Source organism: Myiozetetes cayanensis, unplaced genomic scaffold, assembly GCF_022539395.1.
Source record: "Myiozetetes cayanensis isolate MyiCay16 unplaced genomic scaffold, myiCay2020 scf5-8, whole genome shotgun sequence".
Lineage (NCBI taxonomy): Eukaryota > Metazoa > Chordata > Aves > Passeriformes > Tyrannidae > Myiozetetes > Myiozetetes cayanensis.
This window is the reverse complement of record NW_026087742.1, coordinates 55,188,033-55,210,662: the sequence shown is the minus strand read 5'-3', so window position 1 is coordinate 55,210,662 and position 22,630 is coordinate 55,188,033. Positions and strand designations below refer to the sequence as shown.

Below are 22,630 nucleotides of genomic sequence, written 5' to 3'. Positions count from 1 at the left end.
ATCCATATAGCCTTTGTAATTATTTTTTATGAGACTTTGCAAAGGAAAACAGAGAGCATTTGAAAAGCTTTACTGCACTGATTTTGTTTTGGTCAAAATCAGGTTCCTACACAGAAACTGACAAACTGTGTCCACTCAACAGGGCCCACCTATAGTCAGAAAGTAAACAGAACCATCAAAAGGAGATTGAAATAGATTTCTTCAGAAGTTTGCCATGTGTCTCTCCTCAGTGGCATCCTCCTCAGTCAATGTCTGTAAACAAGTTGTCATATCTAAATCTAAGGCAGTCTCACAAAGCAAAAAGCTTAGTGTCTTCTAATTAAAGATTTGTATAATGAGATAATTGGCAACTAGTGAGGAAGGTTCAGTGGTGTAATATACAGATAATCATTGGTGGCTTGATGGTGTGACAGATGGGGATAGCTTCTTTAAATTATGGAGCTTTTATATTGGTATTTTCAGGAAATGTCAACAGCGTGATTATATTTTCATTAATGTTGTCTTTCCTTCCCATGCATTGCTTTTGTTTGTCATAATCACTTGTTATCTTTTGTCTCTAACTATACAATCTGTTAATATTTGTATAGGATGCCTCACAATGGTCCTGGTTAATGACTAGATTCCTAAACATTGAAGCAGTACAATATGCAGTATTTACTAAATATTGCAAATTAAATATAGAAATTATTGATACTATGACTAGCTCACAATAAAGTTAGTAAAAAAATATGAATATCATGCAAATTACGCAAATGGTTACACAAATTCAGTTAGGTTTCAGATTTAAAAGTCATTGCATTTTTAGATTCTAGTGCTGAAACCATCCCATTGAAAAATCTGTGACACTGCCTTGATCAAGAGTAGGAAAATGTGTTATACTAAAAAAATGTGCTTTCTAACAGATTCACAAACATTTTCTCGTCTGTTAATTACTGCAGTTTTTTTTTCCTTCATTCTCTGGAAACAGCTTTGGGGCTCTACAACAAAGATTTACAATTTAAAACTATGAATTTGTCATATAACTAAAGTTTCTCAGTAGCTTCTCTGCTAAGGGCAGGGCTGGCACAGCTTACCTTTGTATAGTTACTCACTGCAGCCCTGGGCCAAGAAGAGTTTTTTGTGGTGGGATGGGGAAGAGACCAAAATGTCTTTTCATGTTGTCATGTGGTCTTTTCACTGCGAATTAAAGTCAGGGCCAATCAACTTATAGGCAGACGTTGGAAAACAATGTCTGGGTGTCCATTCTCCTCTTTCTCCTCTCATAGGAGTAAATGAGGTATCCTTTTTACTGGTCAGATATTTCCAGTTCACTGCCGACTATAAATTTAAGTGTTCATAACTTTGAGAAGCACAGTGAAAAATTTCAAGGGCTGTGAGCTGTGTCTGGGCCACAGATAAAAGCTGTTTTTCTGCTGTGGAAGTTTTGACATTGTTGTGAATTTTGGAAGCAGAGCCTGCCCATGTCTGTGACTCACAGGTCTGATTTGCCTCCAGAACAGCAAGGCAGAGGCCAAAGACCCATTGTTGGGATCTGTGGAGCAGCCCGCTGTGAGGATGGAAAATTTTCAGGTAACACATCTTTCTCTTATGTTGTCTTTAAGTAAAAATATATGATTGTTGTTGAATTATAAGTTTGAAATTAAAGCATGCTTCTGTAAGAACTATATTAAATGTTTTATGTGCTCCATGTAATCCTGAAATATGCCTCCAATATTTGTTATTTGGGACAAATGTGAACAAGATTTAAATCCATAGGCCATCATATTTTTATGGTTTTTGAAGTGTTTTATGCCATGTCAATATAAAACATACATTGCCTTTATCCTGGATTCAGAAATCAAGCAAACAAAACCAAGCAAACAAAGGCCCAACAACAAAAACCAGGGAAATTGTGTAAGGATAGACCTCAGAAACTTGTATTTGTATTATTAGGAAGAGACCATGAGATCCAAGAGGTTTAAAAATGTGGCAGTCCGCTTTTATTTTACTGCCAGTCATTTTGCTAATCTGAGCTGCATAATTGCTTTGCCTGACTGAAAGAAGCCTTTAAACAGACAAGCCAATATAAATACTCAGATTGGAGACAACTCTGTTTAATAACAGCAAGAATGTGTATAGAACTATTTGTTTACCTCTACTCATTTATGTCAAAATCAATTGTAATTAAACAGAAACCCAACCACAGAAGCAGTACTTTAGCTGATTGTTCTCAATAGAAGTGTCATATAGACCCAGTGTTTAGGACATGTCAAAGTACCCATTATTTTTCTCCTATAATAAATATCTCCTTATCGTTATTTCAGTTCTTTAGTAAAGACAGTTGCCCACTTCAAATGAAAAAAAAAATATAATAAAAAAAAATTCCACCATTTCATAAAAATTCTGGGAGGTTTGCTGGTCATATTTCAGGAATTATTGAAGATTTGAAAAGCAGAGTTAATTACATTCTAGGTTAGATATTATGTGGCTCTTATTGTCCATCTGCTTACACATATGCACAGAAGATATAGATCTTTCGTATCTATTCAAGGTATTAAAAATATAAAACATTATATTATTTTATTTTTTTTAATTAATTAGTCTAAAGAAAATACTGGTGGTTCTTATTTATTTTTTTTTCGTAGAATGATTTGGTTCAGAAGGAACCTTAAAGATCATCTAGTTCCAACCCCTCTGCTCTGGACAGGGACATCTTCCACTAGATCAGGTTGTTCAAAGCCCCATCTGACCTGGCCTTGAACACTTCCAGGGATGGGTCATCCACAGCTTCTCTGGGCAACTTGTTCCAGTGCCTCACCACCCTTACAGTCAAGGATAGTGTGCTTGTGGTTAGACCAGACAAATAAAAGTTACAGAGAATTTTTCACCTTCTTTAATAACAGAATGAATTCTAAATGGAAATATTGTAATAGTGAAGACAAATTCTCAGCATCAAGAATGAAAGGAATTTATCCCTTACACAAGTCAGTGTGAACTCTATGCATGCATTCATTGGCATTCATTTGCATGCATTCATTTTCTTTGTAACGTGAAACAAGGGTCATCAAAGATGTGCATTGTGCATTACTATTAACTCTGTAATGCAGTGAAGAACAGAACATTTCAAGAGTGAAGGTATTGTGAAACAACATGACTGCAAAAAAACGGTAGCATACATTTTGAAATGGCTCCTCCAGTGTATTTTTTATTTGGACCTTTTAGTCCAAAAGAATAGAATGATAGTCATTCCAGTCAACTGAGCCAGCCAAAGAACCATCCTTGACAATGAATATTTATTTTTTATCTTCCATATTTAAAGAAAGAAAGAAAGAAAGAAAGAAGTCAGTTAGAAGAAGGCATTTATGCAATGGTAAAAACTATATGTCACCTGTTAAAAGAGAAAAAGGAGTAAGATATCCAAAAGATGAGCTTCCACAAGAAAATAAAAAATAAAGCTTTTGACATTTTTAAATAGTCAGTGTTATTCATGTACTTATCTAGCCATATTCTTATTTAGCCTTTATCAATGAACACATGGTAATAAAAAGCTGCATTTTGTGACTAAAAAGTTTAGAAAAGAATGGACTTGAATGACCATCTACCTGGTCAGATCTTATAAATGATGATGTTCTGAACTCTCTCTTGTTAAATTCAAATACAATTTGATAAAATAATTTACAAGTTTTGTGAATAATGTGATGGTATAGGACTAGGTGTAGATCTAGGTCTACGTCTAGGTTTATATCCAGGCTTGTGCACAAGGGGAATCAGACTTAAATATAGGTAGATTTATTTATTTACATAAATATATATAAAAATATACATGTTTTTGTGCATGTACATATATTCATAATTTGGTTTCCCATATAAATAAGTCTGGACGTTTACTATTAAGTTATATGCAAGTACTTTGATACAGAGTTTAGTGTTCTTCATCTTATAAGCATAGGACATGAAACATTTCTTGAAACTGTTTGTATGGTGATGTTTACTTTTCATTTGTTTTCCTGCTTTGTGTATGTGTAATTTAAATATTAAGGGTCAGGTTAAATTACACCAAATATTATGTTTATTGACTTGATTTGGCCACACTGAGTCACTGTTTAAAAAAATAATAATTCCTGAATTTCTTCTTTGTTATCATTATGCAAATTTCATAAAATTAATGAGTCAAAATAAGGTATCTCCATTTTAACCATTGAAAGGAATTGGCTATCTAAAGTATTAATCAGTTAACTTTATAATGCAAATGAAATCAGTACCCATAATTAATTCTGTTCACAATATTTATAAGGAAATCATAGAAAATTATAGATATCACACTAAAAGTATCTATTTATTTTAGCTTGCTATGGAAGGCAGATGTTAAATATAACTCGTATAGAATGAAATATGTAAGGTATGTTTTATGTTGCACCAAAAATACATATCTTGCATTTTATATGTTGCTAATATAACTTTCTTCCTATACCATCTCTAAATTTCTATCCAGAATACATTTCCCATCTAAGCGACCGTTGTTTACAGATAGCTTGTTTCCTTTTCTTCCTATGGCTGATAATTTAGCAATTCTATTTTAGTGTATGCTCTCCCCTAAGTGCATAAAGCACTTCTGACTGTTTACCCTTAAAGCTCTAGAGAGTTAGGAAAACCTCTAGACTGCCTCTGTTTATTGTACACACATGCACTGTTAATGGTTTATTTTCAACAGGAGGGAGACAAGTACTGAGATAAAGACCAATGACGCATATCACTCTACCAGCACATCTCGCTGTACAGCACAGCGTATGACCTATTTTACATATAAATATTTATATATTTACCTTTAAATTGATTCTGTTTTCTCATATGCACTAATTTGGCCCTTGGTGGTGATTGTTCACATTGTGTTTGTAGTTTCTGCTACTCGTAAAAAAGTCCCTGTTCGATTTTCTTCACTGTCTGCTAGCTGTAGCAGTCAAAATTACAGGCTAATGGTTAGACAAGCAGCTTATAATGTATGATAATCAATACTCAAAATCCATTTCCTATGATGTGACATAAAAGTATGAAGTGAAAAGACACAGATTTTCAGGACTAGAGCTCCAAAGCTCATGCAATGCAGGTGGTTTTCAATTCAAGGTCATTCAGTATTTCTTTTTTCTTCTTTTTTGGCTTCATATTTAATTCAGTCACTTCTATGATGCCCAGGGAGCAGAAATGGAAAGTTAGTCGATATGTGAGTAGAAATGCAAGTATAAAAACTGCTTTAACAAATGCAGGAAATGAGAAGCGGAAGGAAGATACGACATGCAATATATATATAACATATATATGCTATATGATATATATCTCTTTTACTTAGAGATAGCCACCAAACTTTGCAATTTTGTTGGCAGCAATGACTAATGTAAACACTGTGTTAGGCTTCTGCTCATACCAGTGTATGCATATGTGAAAGACCTAAAAATATAAATCTTCAAACATAACTTGATTGCATCAAATTAACCTAGTGAGTCTTGAAAATCTCAAAGCATAGTTTTTGGCACAGTACTGAATACCTAGTATAGTAAACTTATTTCCAGTGACTGAGGACTCTGAGCTTTACCTTGTATATGAAGTTTGTTCATTTCAACCTCAGTTTAGGGGAAAAAAAAATAATTTTTTTGAAGAAATACAGTTCAGTCAAGTTTTAGAAAAAGAGTCATTTTCCAAATTGAATTTCCCAGTTTTATATTTCATATGCATATATATGTTGTAAATGTAGATAGAAGAGAATTGAACATTTCTTTGATGTATTGAAAGATAATGTGACATGGGACTACTACCTGAAAGACAGTAAGCATTTCCCTTCTACAATGGCCTTTTTTTTGGTGTAATGAAATAGACTGTAATGTATTTAAATCTTCCCAGCGGTGTTCAGTGTGGGTCTCCCAGTACAGTGTGAGGTCTCGACACATTCCATATGGTTAGAAAGTTTTACAGGAAGTGCTACCATTGGTTTTTGTTTTTTTCCTGAGAAAAAGGAAGGAGCAAAGAGGGATCTTTCTTTGCTAGAATAATTGAGAAGAGAGGAGTAGAGAGAAGTACTGGTCCATTGATTGTGCAGTTCTGAGCATTTTATGGTAGCTAACATGCAGCAAGGTTTATTTTCAGCTCTTGTTAAAAAACAAGAAAATTGTTTACAAATATTCATACAAAGGATAGTTAAACTTACAAAAAAAGGTTTGTTAGGTTTGAAAGTGCCAGACAACTTTTACTCAGCATTGGCATGAATTCTATACAAGAGAAAAATATTTTAAAGCTAGAGGCTGAGCTTGCCACAAATCTTCTCTGAAGGATTAGGAGGATGAAAAAAATAACAAAATTATTTAATAGCAAGCATCTGCAAAATCTAAAGTTCTAAATTAACATTGGGATGGTTTGGCTTGGAGCAGTGTTTTGTTTGTTTATTTCTGCTGGATTTCTGTGATAAAATGTTATCAAACTTGGCTAATATTAGTTATTGCCCATCCCATACTACAACTCAGAACTTTCCCCTCGAATGCTCTTGCCCCATGTGCTTCTTAAAATAGATTGATTTGGTTTGTTTTGTTTTGTGAAGTTTTAAGCTGCAACTCTTTGATGCTGTAGAAGCTCCAGAAAACTAGATACAGAGAATTTTAGTGGAGGTGAACTAATGAGTAGAATGAGGTGTATAGCTATGTCCTTTATTTGTATGGCTCCCATTTCATTAAGCAATTGCCACACGTATGTTGAATCCATGGTTATGCATACCAATGCGACGCAGTCAAGTGAAGTAAAATGAAACACAATTAACTTAAATTTCTTTCTTAAATTATTTTCAGTTCTTTCACTGTGTTACTGTCCCGAGGTCAGGGGTGTCTTTTACTGTTGCTTTTCACCATGATAGTTCTATTTTTTATTGTACACTAAAATCAATATGCAGATTACTCTTCCTTGGAACTCAAAGAATCATAGAATGGTTTGGGTCAGAAGGGACCTTGAAAGATCTGCCACGGGCAGGAATATCTGTCACTAGAGCAGATTCCTCACAGTCCCATCCAACGTGACTTTGATATCTTCCAGTAATAGGGCATCCACAATTTCTCTGGAAAATCTCTTTCAGTGTCTCACTAGCCTTATATCAAAGAGTTTCTACCACATGTATGTACAGTCTAAATCTACTTTATTTCAGTTTATGCAGCCAAGGACACAATTGGCTTTCTGGGCTGTGAGTACACATTGCTGTCTCATACTTAATTTTTCATCCACCAGTACCTCCAATTCTTCTCCACAGGTCTGCTCTCAATCTGTCCAATCCCCAGTCTGTGTTGATACTGGTGAACTCTCCAACCCAGGTGCCAGAACTTGCACTTAGCCTTGTTGAACTTCATGAGGTTCACATGGTCCTCACCTTTCAAGCGTGTCAAGGTTCCTCTGGATGACATCCCTTCCCTCTAGCGATTTAGATGCACAACTCAGCTTGTCGGGATCTGTGGGTGCACTCAATCCCACCATCTTGATGATGCAGATATTAAATAATGTTAGTCCAAATGTAGACCCTGGAGGGACACCATTAATTTCTGTAACCATTGCATGTAACCATCCAGCCAGTTCCTTAATGATCTGACAGTCCATCATCAAATCCATCTATCTCCAATTTAACAGCAAGAATATTATGCAGGACTGCATCAAAGACCTTACAAAAGTCTTGTCCACTGATGCAATCACTCCATCATAGAAGACCACTAGATTAGTCAGGCAAAATCTTCCCTTGGTGAAAACATATTTTCTGTCTCTATTGACCTCCCTGTCTCCCATATGTTTTGGTATCTCTTCCAGGAAGATGTGTTCCAGGATCTTACCAAGAACACTGGTGAGGCTGACTCACCTCTGTGAATTTTGTATTTAAAGCCTTTATGTTATATTCTTTTTGTCAACAATCACTTTGTTCTGCTGTCCCTGTACCTTATTCTCTCCTGCTTTTGATGTTTTTTTAGGACTTGCACCATACTCTAGATTTTAAAGTCTTCTAGGAAGGGAGCACATATACAGAATGATACTTTTTCACAGAACCGTTATCATTAACGAGTATCAATTCTGAGTAAATTATCTCATTCAATTTAACTTATCATTGTGACATGACACAATTTTACTTAAATTTAAATTGAATTTACTCCTGTATTTTTATAAATAGGAACAGTCAAAACTGTTTACACTATTGGATGCTCATAGATCAGCTTTGGTATTTCTTTTGTGTCATGTTTCAACAGTGCAATCATCCATTAATCTGGTGGTGATATAAGATTACTAGGAATTCATTTTCTAATTTAGAAAGATGATGATTGCTTACATTTTCCCTATGTTTGGGTCAACATGTCTGTTCTGCTTTTCTGAAGACTTGTTGTGCCTGTCTCTGTATGTTGCTTCACTTTTAAATTTAAAGGTATGCTAACAGGTTTTTGTCTAACTGGAATTTCAGACATTTTTTAAACACTAAATTCCTCAAATAAAATCAATATTGAACCCATCAGCCCATTTTGTGAAAGGAAAATGCTTAATAGCTAAAGATCAATGTGTAGTTAACCGAAACCTAGGGATGATAAAAGGATTTATTCTATTTATTATTTCTCTTATCCCTGATATTTGACTAGAGTCATGAGTACAATTATAAAATCATAAATGTTGGCCCAAACATAATCTATTAATGTAAATGGCAGACAAACTAAGGTTTTTTAAGCAGAAATTTTTCTTTGAATTGTGGAGCAAGAAATATCAAAATTTATGTTCTAAAACTGAGGCAAAGAAAAGAAATCTCATCTAGCTATATACTTTGAAAGAAATAGAATATAGAAATCTTATCTGAAAACATTATCAGTTCAAATAGTGTGTCACAGTTTGTCATTCTTCCAAATTGTATGTATTGAGCAAATCCGTTTCCACTTACTTGCACCGAAACAAAAAAGGGAAAAACTGATTACATGATCCATACTCATGTCTAATAAAATTGCAATATGCACTTTCTGACAGCCTTATATTTAATGCATACTGATGGGAAATTCCAGTTCTCTGTTCTCAGCAGGAAAAGTTGGGTTTTAAGAAAACCTTTTTATTTTGTGACTGTCACACAACATAACAATTATAAATGAAATGGAGGTGACAAAAATGAAAAACCAGCTTGATGATTTTTATGAAGTGTTTGTATTTCCAGAAAGGCACTCATTGCAGCTATTTGATTTGAAAAATTAATCCTTATAATTCCTTTTGAGTTCCTTAAGTACTGTTCACTCTTTTCCAGGATGAGTTTTACAGAACAAAGCCTAACAGATTTCTACAGCAGATTAGTTTACAGATGAAGCTCAATTCCACTGAGAATGATTCTGTAATGACCCCTTTATACTTCCATTGGGCTGTGTGAATGCTTTAATATGTAGAGAACAGAGTTAAATAAATCTATTGTCTCAACTAACACATTTATGCAAACCTTCTGAAATATTTAATTATATCTTCTTCTTTTTCTCCATAATTAAGAAACCAGATGTCAAGGCCACCATGTGTTGATCATAGCCTATCCATTAGATTAAATAAATTCACTTATAATTAGAGGTTTTTCTCTTTCTCCTTTGTTTTGCAGAGCAAGAAGAATGTGTTAACTGCACAGATGAATGCAGAGTGCTTGGTCATTCTGATAGGTGTTGGATGCCACAGTTTCCTGCAGCCAGTCAGGCTGAGAATGCAGATTATCGCACAAATCTCTTTGTACCCACAGTTGAAGCTAATGTTGAGACTGAGACATACGAAACTGTGAATCCCACTGGGAAAAAGACTTTTTGTACATTTGGGAAAGACAAGAGAGAGCACACTATTCTCATTGCCAATGTTAAACCTTATTTAAAAGCCAAACGTGCCCTGAGTCCTCTGCTTCAGGAGGTTCCCTCAGCATCGAGCAGCCCAACCAAGACATGCATTGAGCCTTGCACCTCAACAAAAGGACCACTGGATGGTTGTGAAGTGAAATCAGGAGCCTTGGCTGAACCCAGCAGCCAGTACTTGTCAACTGACAGTCAGTATCTATCGCCCAGTAAACAGTCAAAAGACGCTTCCTTCATTGCATCAGATCAGATGGCTAGGGCCTTTGCAGATGTGCATTCCCGAGTGAGCCGAGACTCGAGTGAGATGGACTCTGTTCTGGAACAGTTAGACCGTTCAGCCCGGGATCTAGGCAGGGAGTCGGTGGATGCCGAGGAAGTTGTGAGAGAAATAGACAAGCTCTTGCAGGACTGTCGGGGCAGTGACCCTGTGGCCATCAGAAAGTGAGGGGGAAAATGGACAGGCTGACAGTTTTGTTCCTCTTCTGCTGATTAAAAGTAAATAAACAAATATATCCCCTGGTCGTAACAGAATTAACAGGAATGAAGGAAGACCAATGCTGCTTTAAGGCTTTTAGTGAACATCTGAAGTGCCCACAAGTATGTTCTTTTCACTGCTCTTTCTTTTTGACAGATAACACTGGTTTCATTTTGACCAAACTTTCATTAGGACAGAGTCAAGTACACCAAGAACAAAATGAAAGAAGGAAAGACAGTGCCGTTTTGACAATCTGATAGGAAGGTGTGAGAAAGTTCAAGTGGAAATACGTCTGATACTTTAAGACTGTCCTCAAATAGCTGATGCTGACTTTACTGTTTACGTATAAACCCCAAGAAAAACAGGGTTGAATAATACTGATCTGTGGTGGATTTCCAGCAGTCACCACAGGCTTCTACTGAAAGTCCTTTAAAGAGTTCTTGTAGTAGTCCAAGTGACACCAAACATTAACATTCATTTGTGGTAAACGTTTATGTACAAAGTTATGTGCCACAAATATGGGAAAGAAAAAAGAAAAATAAAACAGAAAGAACCATTCCAGAACATTATTCAAGGAAACATATCCTAATCATTAATTAAACACTTCATATCATATTAAGGTTAAGTGTAAAATGATATAGTCCATCTTGTCCTGCACACACATAAGCTAACTCACTTGATAAAAAAGAAAAAAATTTAATATCTATTTAGCTTTTTAGTGTCCAACAAAGTTATAAATAGTTAGTGGTAAGTTTTAAAAAAAAAGGAAGTAAAATGAAGTTTGAAAACAAAAAATAGAGTTACCTTAAGGGTAATACAGAAAAGAAATTAACATTATTAACACTTTTTTATTCATTTGTGGACACTAAAATAGCTCAGGAGGGTGAAAATGTCTTAGACATCCACAAAAAATCACATGGTCATTTAAATGTGCAAATGTAAGAAAATTCAGTGTGTTTACATCAAATGACATATTTTTATTGATTTATTGCAGATTCAGTGCATATGAGCCAAATTGTTGAGTGTATAAGAGCTATATTGTGTATTTTATTAAATTAATATATAGTTGTGTTGCAAAAATATTTGGGCTTATATTGTAAATGGCAAGTGTTGCCTCGGTAGCTGTCGAACTCTATGAGTTTTGTTTTTTCCTGCTTCCTTTTCCCCATGGAATATGGGAAGCAGCGCCTCAGAGCAAAGTCTCTTGTTTAATGTATGGTCTACGAAGTACTGCAGTACATAATCTGTTCAAAATGTGTTTGAGTGAGCTGATGGAGCTAACTGAACAGCCTACAAATACATCCATCAGTCATGGTTATGTGCAAGTCCTTGTAGAAGCTTCTATTGCAAACCCATGTGTAATAACAAAAATTACACTTGAATCAACACCTGGAACCTCCTTGGATTTTTTTTTTCCAAACACATGCAGCCAGCCTGTTTAATGTAGGATATTTGATTGACTTCTTCAGAGGTGACACCATTTTCAAAGTTTTGGTATAAAATTCATAGAACTGAAAAATATATCAGTGCCAATATGGCATGAGGAGTATTTCGTCTGATTCTTCAGAATGTGCAATTGCTTACTGCAGTTCTAGATAAACACTGGTTATTTTGGGGGATGGTTTTAGTTTGATTTTCACTTGAATAGTATTTTCAGATAACTTGGTATATAGTTTCTACTTTTTACTATTGTTTTTCTAGGAGTTTTTTATTGCATTTGAAAAATTCAAAATTACTTTCAGGTATAACTTAAAAAACAACACACAATCAAAATGAACTTGCACAGAACAAGAAGAAGCAGAAGGATAAAATTACTAGCTCAGGATGTGTCCCTTATATACTTCAGATACTCTGTTGAAAATATCACTATGGTACATTGTTAAAAAATTAGGTATTGAGTTTATTAAATTTAATCTGCACTATAAAAACACTTATAAAACAGATTGTCACTCTGAAATACCACAAGCCATAGTTTGCATCCGTTCAAGAAAAAAAAATTGACCCAACAGTCTATTTTGGTTTGGGGATTGCTTTTAGCTCCTCCTGTTAAAAAAAATCCACTATTACATGTGAGAAAAGGATCTTGTACATGTCTTATCAAGCTACTCTCCATGTTTTGGACAATTTATGTATCTAAAATGTGGTGTTGTCTGTGTTATATAATTTTATTTTTTTTTTTTTTGGCCAGGAGATCTGAGATTGGTTTTGCTTGATAGCCTGATAGCTTGAAATTCCATTGTGGAGAGGATTTCTTATTGTTTGATTGATCCTTTATACGTATTTCCGTGGTGCCCATCACTTCAGTGTCTGTGCACCAAATCTTTAGCTCTGCCAGTGAGATCCATTATTCAGCAAAATTTAAGCCAGTATGTAAATGCAGTCAAGTGATGGAGATTTGTGTATTTTATAAATGATTTTAACACTGAGTAACCAATTGTACAATTCATTGTATGTTTCTGAAGACATAAAACCACAACATTCTGAGAAAGGGCTGTGCCAATGTAAGAGGAATTTACCTTAAGGCTCTCTGTCACTAGTGATTTACTAGCTTTAGCTGTTTAACACATTATCTGTATTTAGTAGTGATTATTTATTTACCACTCTGAGGTAATTCAGAATTCATGACTCACAGCTTTATAGAAGAGTTTAGGAAATCTTGCTTTTATTTAATTTGGCTTATGACTGCCTTGTGTTGTAGAACTCTGGCATACTGCTTCCAGTAAGGATATCCCAGGTTAAAAAATCTATTTCACACTTTAGAATGGATGCATAATGAACCAATATACCAGTAAAGCTTATACAATGTGAGTTTTGCCAGTTCAGTCAAAATTAACATGATTGTGTGTGAAGGATGTACTTCACACAAAAGAATTTAAAAAGTGTTTTTTGTTCATGGTATCTTTAGTATCACCATTGGAGAAAGAGGCAGCAATGAAAGATAAAGTTTAGGAGTTACTTCCTTCATTTCTTACATATATGCTTTATACAGTCGGAAGGCAAGTTAAGCAACTAATAAATTTATACTGTACACTGTGAATAGCGAATAAGGCATTCTGTATCTTTTTTTAATTCACAAAAGCCAGAAACTGGGAGTTCCTTATACAGTTGGCCAATCAAATCAGAAATAAAATCAGACTTTTTTTTTTGGTAATTGGCATATTTATCAGGAGATTCTCCTGAACTGTGGTTTGCCACTTAAAAATATAGGTTTCTCAGTCCAAGTTATTCTAGAAGTCAAGCATTGCTCATAGTGGAGCAAGATACATCATTTAAAAAAGCTTTCATGCTGCTTGTTGTCAAATGGAAGGGAAATTGCTGAGGTCAAGTAGGAGTCTGAAGCCTAGCATAACATACACACACTCATTATTGTTTAATTACTTTCTTTTTACATCAGGTAGTGATTATTATTGCATTAATTTAAATGGGAGTTTTGGCTATCAAGATTTGTTGATTTGAAGTGTAATTGAATGAAATCTGATTAAGGTTTTGACTTCTCTGGTCCAATTGTGATGCAGGTTGGCATTCTCATTTATCAGCCCCTGTCTCCATATGGCTCAAAGTTGCACCAATGACTGGTGAATGACACAAAAAACCCCAAACAAAAGCAGCATACATTGTATGGATTTTCTCAACCGCTATTGTTTAATGGCTGTGTTTAATGTGACCTATCTGGAAAATGAGGACTACGAATAAAAAGCAATTACTAATAGTGGTGTTGCCTGCTTTTGCATTCATTAACACAGAAGAAATGTGTTAAACATTGCATACCACAGGGAGCCTGATGGTAATTACTTTGGAAAAGCAACTTGTGGCAATGCGGCTGTTACAGCTAGTTATCAGTTTGCCAAAAAAATGACAGTTCCTACTTCATTTATTAGAAATGTGTAACTGTTTTCTCTCAACAGGAAAGTGGCAAAGAGTTTTCATCAAGCTGGGTAGGTTTGTCTTTTAAGCAGCTGATGCATTGAATCCCTACAGGCTGTTATTTGCTCATAGAAACATGGAGCTGAATAAAGGATATTTTGGTTTAGTACACTGGTGTAAGTTCACCAAAAACATTACAAATCAGCGTATAAGTTCTCAAAGACTGTCAGACCAGCAGAGGAAATCAAAATACCGCTTCAGTATACAAATAGAGAAAAAACCCCTGAAGAATTCAAAGGGTTGGGGTTTGGTTGTGGGTTTTTTTTAATTTAATTTTCAAATATGTCATTTTTAAGAGTTGGAGCAATTTTATTCATGTTACTTTAAATAACATGACAAATTGCTGGGAAAAGCATTACTAAGTCCTATTTTTTCCAGCTTTTTATTATAATTTAACACTTTCATTAACCTCTTTTGTTCAATTGTTTCTTGTTATGTTTGAACATTATGATTAATTCTTGGAATATAAGGCCTTCTCTGTATGCTCCTGTGTGACTGGAGCGATGACATACCAAATTATGTAAAGCCTGTACACCAGTTTTTAGAGTTTTTTTATAGGAAGAGTTGGCTTGACTTTTGTTTGTGTTTGGTTTTTGTTTTGTTTTGTTGTTTTGTCTTATTGGTTTTGGTTTTTTTTTTGCTTTGTTTTGTTTTGTTTGTCTGTTTGTTTTTACCAATAATTAAGTATATAGGCATTGCTTTTGACAGTTAAATAGAATTTTAGTTTGTTCAAAATACTACAGATATTATAAATATATGTGCTAGTCCTATAGACAGAATTACCTTTTACCCATTGCATTTTTTCTACAAGTCAGAAACAAAACCAGCTTGCATTTATTTAGCTGGCCAACCTAAGACACAGAAACCCACCACTGTTTTCTTCCCTTTTTCCCATTACATATGCTTGTCTTTCTACAGACTGAATTCCAAATCTGGGAAACCACTCTCTGAGCAAACTCCTGAGAGAACATACCTGCTGATGGGTTCACTGGACATGGGATGTTACTCTTACTGTCTTCAACTTTGTGTAATTCAAAGCTTGGATGGATCCACAGTATATGTAGAACAAGCCATAAACCATCCTGGCTTTTCTTTACCCAGAATACAGAGTCATTGATTTCCCATTTGGAAAGTAGCCAGTCTGTCAAACAGAGATTCTTAAATCTCCTTTAAGCCCACCATGTATAACTGCTTCAGGGTGTTCACTCATGGGATAAATACCCTATCTTTATCTTTTATTGAGTCTAAGACATGAAAGCAGCTGAAAGCTTATTTCTTCAGTTCGTAATGTTTCCCTAAAAATGAAATTTCTCCAGTAGAAAGGACAACTGTCTGCTGTCTGCATAGCTTGATTCGTGAAAGGTCACCTTAGTTTCAGTAGTGCATGAAGAAATGGATCAGGGAATTAATGAGCCATCTAAGAATTTTCTGAGATGTATATTCCGTAATGCATATGTTATGATTCAGGGAAAATAGCACAGTATCTTGATTTATTTATTGCTGATGGTTCCCAGTAACGTCTAGCTCACAAAAAAATGTCGTTCAAATTTTGGGGAAACATTTTTGTCTTTTTTTAAAGTTTTTTTTAATTGGTTGGTTGGTTTCCTAAATATTTTATATTTGGGACCCTTTGCTATTTTTAAAACAAAAATACTGTTCTGATATGGTTCCCCCCTTTCGGTTATTTAGACTAGAGATAATACCTTTTACTTGGACAAGACTCCAAAATGTCTGTAAAAATTATGAAATTTATCTTGTTAAGAGTTAATAGTGTAGGTGCAGTTTGAAACATACATTACTGGACAACAGATCCAGATTTTTACCTACTGAGGAATGGAATAATTAAAATTCCATTTCTGAAAACATGTTTTATTTAATGCTTTGAACACTATGGAAATTTTATTATAGTGCACCTACTGAACAGCTGCCAGAGAATTAGGGGAACAGTCAGCCAGTAATCCTTAACTTTTTCCAAGTTAAAAGCAACATTGAAGTTGCCTCTGGAAATCATCTGATTGCTAATGCAGTATAGAAAACATACTTTCATTATGTTTGAAGAAGAAATACTCCTTAACAAATTTGCAATTACATTTTGTAATAACTGCACATTTTCCATCTTTTTAAGAGCAATTGCATACAGAACTCTTTTGAGTGGTTTGATTTGTGAGTGATAAAAAATGGATCAATAGGCTGGCATCAACATTGAAATGGAAACACCATATTTGTCTGACCACCAGAAAATGACATTTATCTATTTCTGTTATTACTTTCTATAGGAAAATATTCAATGCATATATTTTTTAAGCCTCTTAAATCAGGCATCAATTATTATGCTGGATGCTGTAATGATTTCTGCAAGTGTCCCTTTCATTAGTCATTACTCCTCCCTTTTTATATGTCCATTTAAAATTGTTTACATTGAAAATTTATTTCATGTAGAGAATTTAGAGCAGATTTTCTCTCTGTTCTTCAAAGTTATTTCACACTTCATACCATATAATAAAAAATATTAATCATAATATTTGTAGATAAGACCTCAATTTATTTCTTATTACTCTTTGGTTTAAAATTTGATTAGAGTTGCTGAAATAATATTTTATTTTAGCAATATTTTTATTTTCCAATTACAATCTTTATCTTTTTATTAAAAAATTCTTCACTATTGTGAGTTCAGTGGGAGATCCTGTTAAGAGGAGTGCCAAACTTAGCAATCTGGATAGCTCTAAATAAGGATGTTTTCTTGATAACTAAACATATCGTTATTTCGCCTTTAGTGAACATTATTTCTTTTTGGATGTTTTGTACTGAAATGATAAGAAAAAAAATAATCTGATATGTGTATTCTGGATAACTAATACATTTAATATCCTCTAACTATAATGTGGTTCATAGTAATGATATTTCATTATGAGTATATGTTTAGGGACTGTCTTAGACCAGATGAGAAATTGTACTTGCTCTGAATACCCTTTGAGTTTCCGTGCTTGAAGCCATATTGCCTATAGGAATGATTTTTTATTCCCTTGTGCCTCATTTTAAATTGACAACAAAATTAATATAAGCACTGCTATATCATTTAATAAGCAGTTGTATAACACCAAGTGAATATAGTAAATACAGCAGAAAAGAATACATGTGAAACTATTTTAACATTACAGTACTGTTGTATTATAAGAGATTTAGAGCAGAGATTAGCAACTGTTAATAAGCCTTTATCTTTGACCACAAGATAAGCCTCTTAAAAGCATTGAGGCTTTGCCTCAGTTTAAGGTCTGTAGTAGTAGTGGAAAGCTGCAGAATAAGGGTACTACTATTCAGATGCTGGGTTACTTTCATGCTATTTTCTAGAAGAGACTTCAGAGGTTGGTAATTATGTGTCCATAGTAACTTTTGCACTTCCATGGGCCAGTATAAGTAAGTGAATCAAGCTCCCTGATATGTACCAGCTCACTGCCACTCAGTGCTCCAAGACTACCTTAGCAGTCTATTTAGGTGACTTATTCAGGGATCCAGTATGGATAGAAAGGGGATTTTTTTAGTACATCTTTTTGTACATGCCAGAGCAAGAACATCTTTCAAGGAAAGAACACCTGCCTTTTGAAAAAACAACAGTTTTTGAAAAGTAGTCTCCAGAATCCCCCCAGAAAAAAAGAAAACAGGAAAAATAGCAAATATAGTCTTCCTTGTGGATATTTTCCCCTCCACAACTCAGTTGAGTAATACTGTTGATGACTATAAATCTACCACCATACTTTTCTAAATACACATATTCCAGAGGACTAAAATAGGAGAGAGGAATGGAAGTTTTAGAAACCCAGGTAAAGACTGTATACTGATAGCAAGCACATTCAGTCCTTTAATTTCCAAATGAATCACCTTTTTTGAAAGATTCATACTTCTGCACTTATTAATAACCTTCTATGGACTGCTAAATCATAAAACCACTGCAACTGCAAAAGTTAATTTAGTGGAGAAAGAAATCAAGATAGAGACAGAAAACGAATACTATATTTTAGGCAGACTTCCAGTTTCTATTAATTCTTATCACTTCGTCTCAGGTGAAATGTCAGGGACCCATCATATTACTGCAACAGCAGGAGAAGTAGAAACAATTGGAGGACATCTGAATCAAGTGTCTTGTTCAAAAAGCTTTCATGGAGATCTGCCAAGCTTATTCTGGGATCAAGCCTGTAAACCTGAGACAGCTCTGCTGATAACCAGTAATTCCTGTAGTTTAAGGTGATGTTCACATCACCTACTGCCTGGAAAAATTTCAAGCTTCTATGGGCAATGACAACATCAACTGCAAGGAGCCACCAGGTGCAGCTGCCAAATCTTGAATCCCATAGCTTCTTGTAAGTGGATGCCAGCTCTCCTCACTCATTTAATTTCCTTCATCCTGAGTGTTTATAAGGCATACTAGTAAATGCTAGTCAACATTTCCAAGCCTTGAAGGGTGGTCTGGAGAAAGACCAATCCTTGCTCAATGCATGTGTTTGTTAGCATAGAATGCTTTTTTGCAGCCAGATAAAAATCAGAACTGTATTTGAAGAACCACCTGTTTGCTCAGTTTGGGAATTTCTATAATTATTATTTTGTTTCATTGTATAAATAATCCAGAAAATCTTCAGCATCAGTGAAGCTAAAAGCATGCTCATTTTTAACAGCAGCATAAATATTAATCAGCATCACCAGTCCAGACTGAGGATTTTATTTAGCATAACATGTACAACTATGCAACAATTATGTAAAAATGGAAGTTATTATGAGCTGTAATTAATATACTGTGTTACCAGCTGACTCAAAGCACTTTGCTCAGCATCCTTAGTTTTAAAGACTGCATCTGAGTGGTGGTAAAATATATACTAATTCAGTAAAGCACATCGGCAGCCTTAGGCTTTCTCTTCTAGTGGTGTCTAACATTGGATTTTATTCTGCTGGAATCTTCCTACTAAAAAAAAAAAGGCAGTATAATTGCTGATTTACCACCACTGTTTAATCTAATTCAGTTCTTAGTGGTCCATTTGCATAGTGGAATTTGCATTTTATGTCACAGAAAATATTATGACTCCACCTGCTTTAGCTCAGAAAATGTATCAGAAAGGGGAAACAGTGGTACAAGCAAAAAAGTGACAAATCACCTTTAATAAAACAATCTAAATATTGAAGGCAAGGGTAGCTATATAGTGTAGCATCTTTGAAGGTGAACTAAAAGTGCATCAACTTCCCTCACCTTTCTCAGTTTCATCACTCAGTTTCTGTTTTACTGGATTTCCACAACTCAGAAGTAATTCTCAATTATGCTGCTATCACATGCCACTATCCATGTAAAATTTTATTCATTGTGAAGACTCTGACAGAGAATGTGTAAAGACATATGCAGGCATACAGTGCTTTATCCAGCTGTAACATCACTAAACATAACTGTCGTCCTATTGACTTGTACCTAATCCAGACACTAGAGATCACAGACAAATTACAAGGTGTAATTGTGGCAGGTGCCCTGCCCAAGATGAGGTGATCAAAATAATAACAAATTAAGGATATTTTTTGATTGACATTTTATATGCATTTCATTATATTTTTGCACTTTCTTCGAGGCTCAAATCCTATGGGTGACAGCTGTCATTGTAAAGGTGACTCATTACATTCATTTACGGAGTCCCTTAACAGATGGAAAGGTCTTTGTTTCCCAGGGAACACTGACAGGTTACGATTTCCAGAGCCTTTAATCATTTTAACAAAACTTATACACATCTGTCAATTATTCTATTCAGTGATGTTAATAATACAGCAATCTGAGAATGACAAAGTAAGCTTTCCTTTTCTTGAAACCACAACTTTCCATCAAGACTGGAAGCATAGAACAAAAACACTTTTGAAGAGCTGTTTTTTCCAGGCAATTCAGTATAAGTAGCAGTGTACTTGATCTGCCTGAGATGGAGTTATATTTCCCCACAGCAGCCCTCACAGTGATACGGCTTGCATTGGGAGCTAGAAAGGTGTTGGTAACACACTAGCGTCTTGAAACTTCTGAGCAGTGCTGGCACAGTGCCAGTACTCTCCAACATTCTGCCCTCTCTCCCAACCCCCACTGTAGGCTGGGGGTAGACAAGACCTTGGGAGGCAACATAAACAGGACAGCTGACCAAAGGAGTAGTCCATACCAAATGACATCTCAGATATAAAAGCTAAGAAAAAGGAGGAAAGAGGAGAAGTATTTGTTATTTATGACATTTGTCTTCTGGAGCAACTGCTGCAGGCACTGAAGTCCTGCTTCCCAGGAAGGGACTGCAAGTCACCTACTGATGAAAAGTAGAAATTAATTTTGTTGTTTTCTTTTGTTTCTGCTCATGGCCTTTGCTTTTGCTTTATTTAACTGCCCTTATCTTGACCCATAAGGGTTTTCTTCATGTCATTTTCTCCCTCTCCTGTTCCACTGAGGAGGGGACTGCCAGAGCAGCTCGGTGGCCACCTGGAGTCCAGCCAAGGTCAACCCACCACAACCAGCATTTACAAGAACAGTAAAATTTCATTTTCATAGTACCTGTCTACAGAGCTTTTTTCCTCTTCCGAGCTACAGCGAAACTATAAATCATTAAAACATACAAGCGATAAAACATGACAAGCTGGCATCACACAAATAATTAAAACCAAAGTCACTATGCAGAACTGATAATTTTGGTCAGGTACAGAATAAGGGCCTTCACCGTGGTGCTTTTTCTGGTCCAGATAGCAAGCACTTCAAGCTCCCAAGGCTTCAAAACAGAGGCACCAGATGCATGTGTACTAGTAGATGTGGTAGCTTTGCCTTATGACTAATGTGCAGCTCATTCATTCATTATAGAACTGAGGCTGCAGTCCCCTTGCACAAACCAGGTATGTTTTTGCAGCGATATTACAAGACGTCCACATAGAAAGTCTCTAGTCTTTCCAGAACAATGACAATGGGACATTTTGGTTTGGGTTTGGGGGTTTTTTCTAGATCCATAATGTTCAATATGAGTAGAAACCTGAGTATCTAAATGAAATTTTACTTTTTAGTAAAAGCTAGTAAACTTTTTTCTTTTTTTCTTTTAAAATATGAGGATTTTTTATTCTGATACCTACTACAAAGGTAAAAATAGCCATAACATTTTGCAATGTTACAATACCTTAACTGTACCTTAGTAATAGAAACGTTTCAGCTTTCAAACTGTATTTTTAAGATCTGTCCATGGAAGACTTTTGTGTCATCAGGCAGTTCTTAGTACTATTTAATATCATTACAATTGTATTTTAAGACCCTAGAGAAGGAGTCACAACTTTTTTTTAAGCACCACTGATAAGCACTGAAATATTTCATATTGGAAAGGTATTACAGAAGCAAAACAAAGCAAAACAAAACAAAACCAATATTTTGGACAGAGAAAATATTGTTATCTCTAAACAGTCACAAAAAGAGTCATATGACTGAGAATTTATAGGTTATGGTCTGCACAGGTAATGTACACTGGAGCCAGGAATTGAACTCGAATTTCCCTTTAAGTCTAATGTAGACCTTGAACTGCTACAACCACCTTTTCATCTTCTTCAGGAAGACTAGACAGGTTATGGATCAGAAAGGCAGTTCCTAGAATTTAACCATGTTCCAAAACAGTTTAACCGTAGCCTTTAACCTCTTCTCTGTAAATGCTGTATAAACTTTGCCATTCTTTCAGCAACAAAATAGTCAGGAGGGGTGTTTCTCACCATTTTCTTAGGGGCGTCACACTTCTAGGGTCCTTGACATCTCTGTATATATTCTCTTGAAAAAAGTATGGACTACATTCAAATGCTATTCTGTAAAGTAAAATAAATGGCAGCTGGCACCATACAGTTTTGTTATAATGAAAACATGAGGTGGTTGCCATTACACAGTCCTGCACTAATGAGAACAGTAGGAGTCTAGCATTACAATGGTCTAATGAAAACAGGAAATGGTTGGCATTAGATTGGTATAATGAAAACAGGAGGTGGCTGGCATTACACTTATACAATAAATAAATTAAGGTTTCTGGCCCTACTAATCTCATCTACATCATATATTATTCCAGTATCTAAGAGAGAGGCTTCTGCAAAGTCAGGGACAGTGACAGTAAAGAGTATTCTTTGTTACATCACCTCAGAAGCAGAGTGGAGTCGTTTTTCTTTCAATTTTTCTTTTTCTTTCAATTTTTCCTTTCTTTTCTTGGTGGTTATACACCAGTGAAACAGGGACATGGTTTTAAAAAAATGACATGTAACCTATTTAGATTCTTTCTTTTCTTTAAAAAATAAGCAAAAGCAGCTTGTTTGCTTGTGCCTGTCATGCCACAATGTGAAAGGTTAAAAATACCTTATTCAAAAGTAAAATTTAATATGACAGGACTTTTTTTAA

General features: G+C 35.1%; 1 protein-coding gene across 9 annotated transcripts in view; it reads left to right on the top strand.

Annotated features, from left to right (window-relative positions):
- Positions 1-14,017, top strand: part of PCDH17 (protocadherin 17) — an 89,262-nt gene extending 75,245 nt beyond the window's left edge. For 5 of the 9 annotated variants that reach the window (XM_050331698.1, XM_050331697.1, XM_050331696.1 and 2 more), the window contains 2 exons: positions 1,495-1,569; positions 9,596-14,017. In XM_050331698.1, coding sequence (XP_050187655.1) covers positions 1,495-1,569; positions 9,596-10,278 — 758 coding nt within the window. In that variant the 3' untranslated portion in view covers positions 10,279-14,017. Of the gene's footprint in view, positions 1-1,477; positions 1,570-4,324; positions 4,379-9,595 lie in introns of those variants that run through there. The other 4 variants (XM_050331702.1, XM_050331703.1, XM_050331704.1 and 1 more) reach the window with 4 other exon arrangements.
- The last annotated feature ends 8,613 nt before the right edge of the window (positions 14,018-22,630 follow it).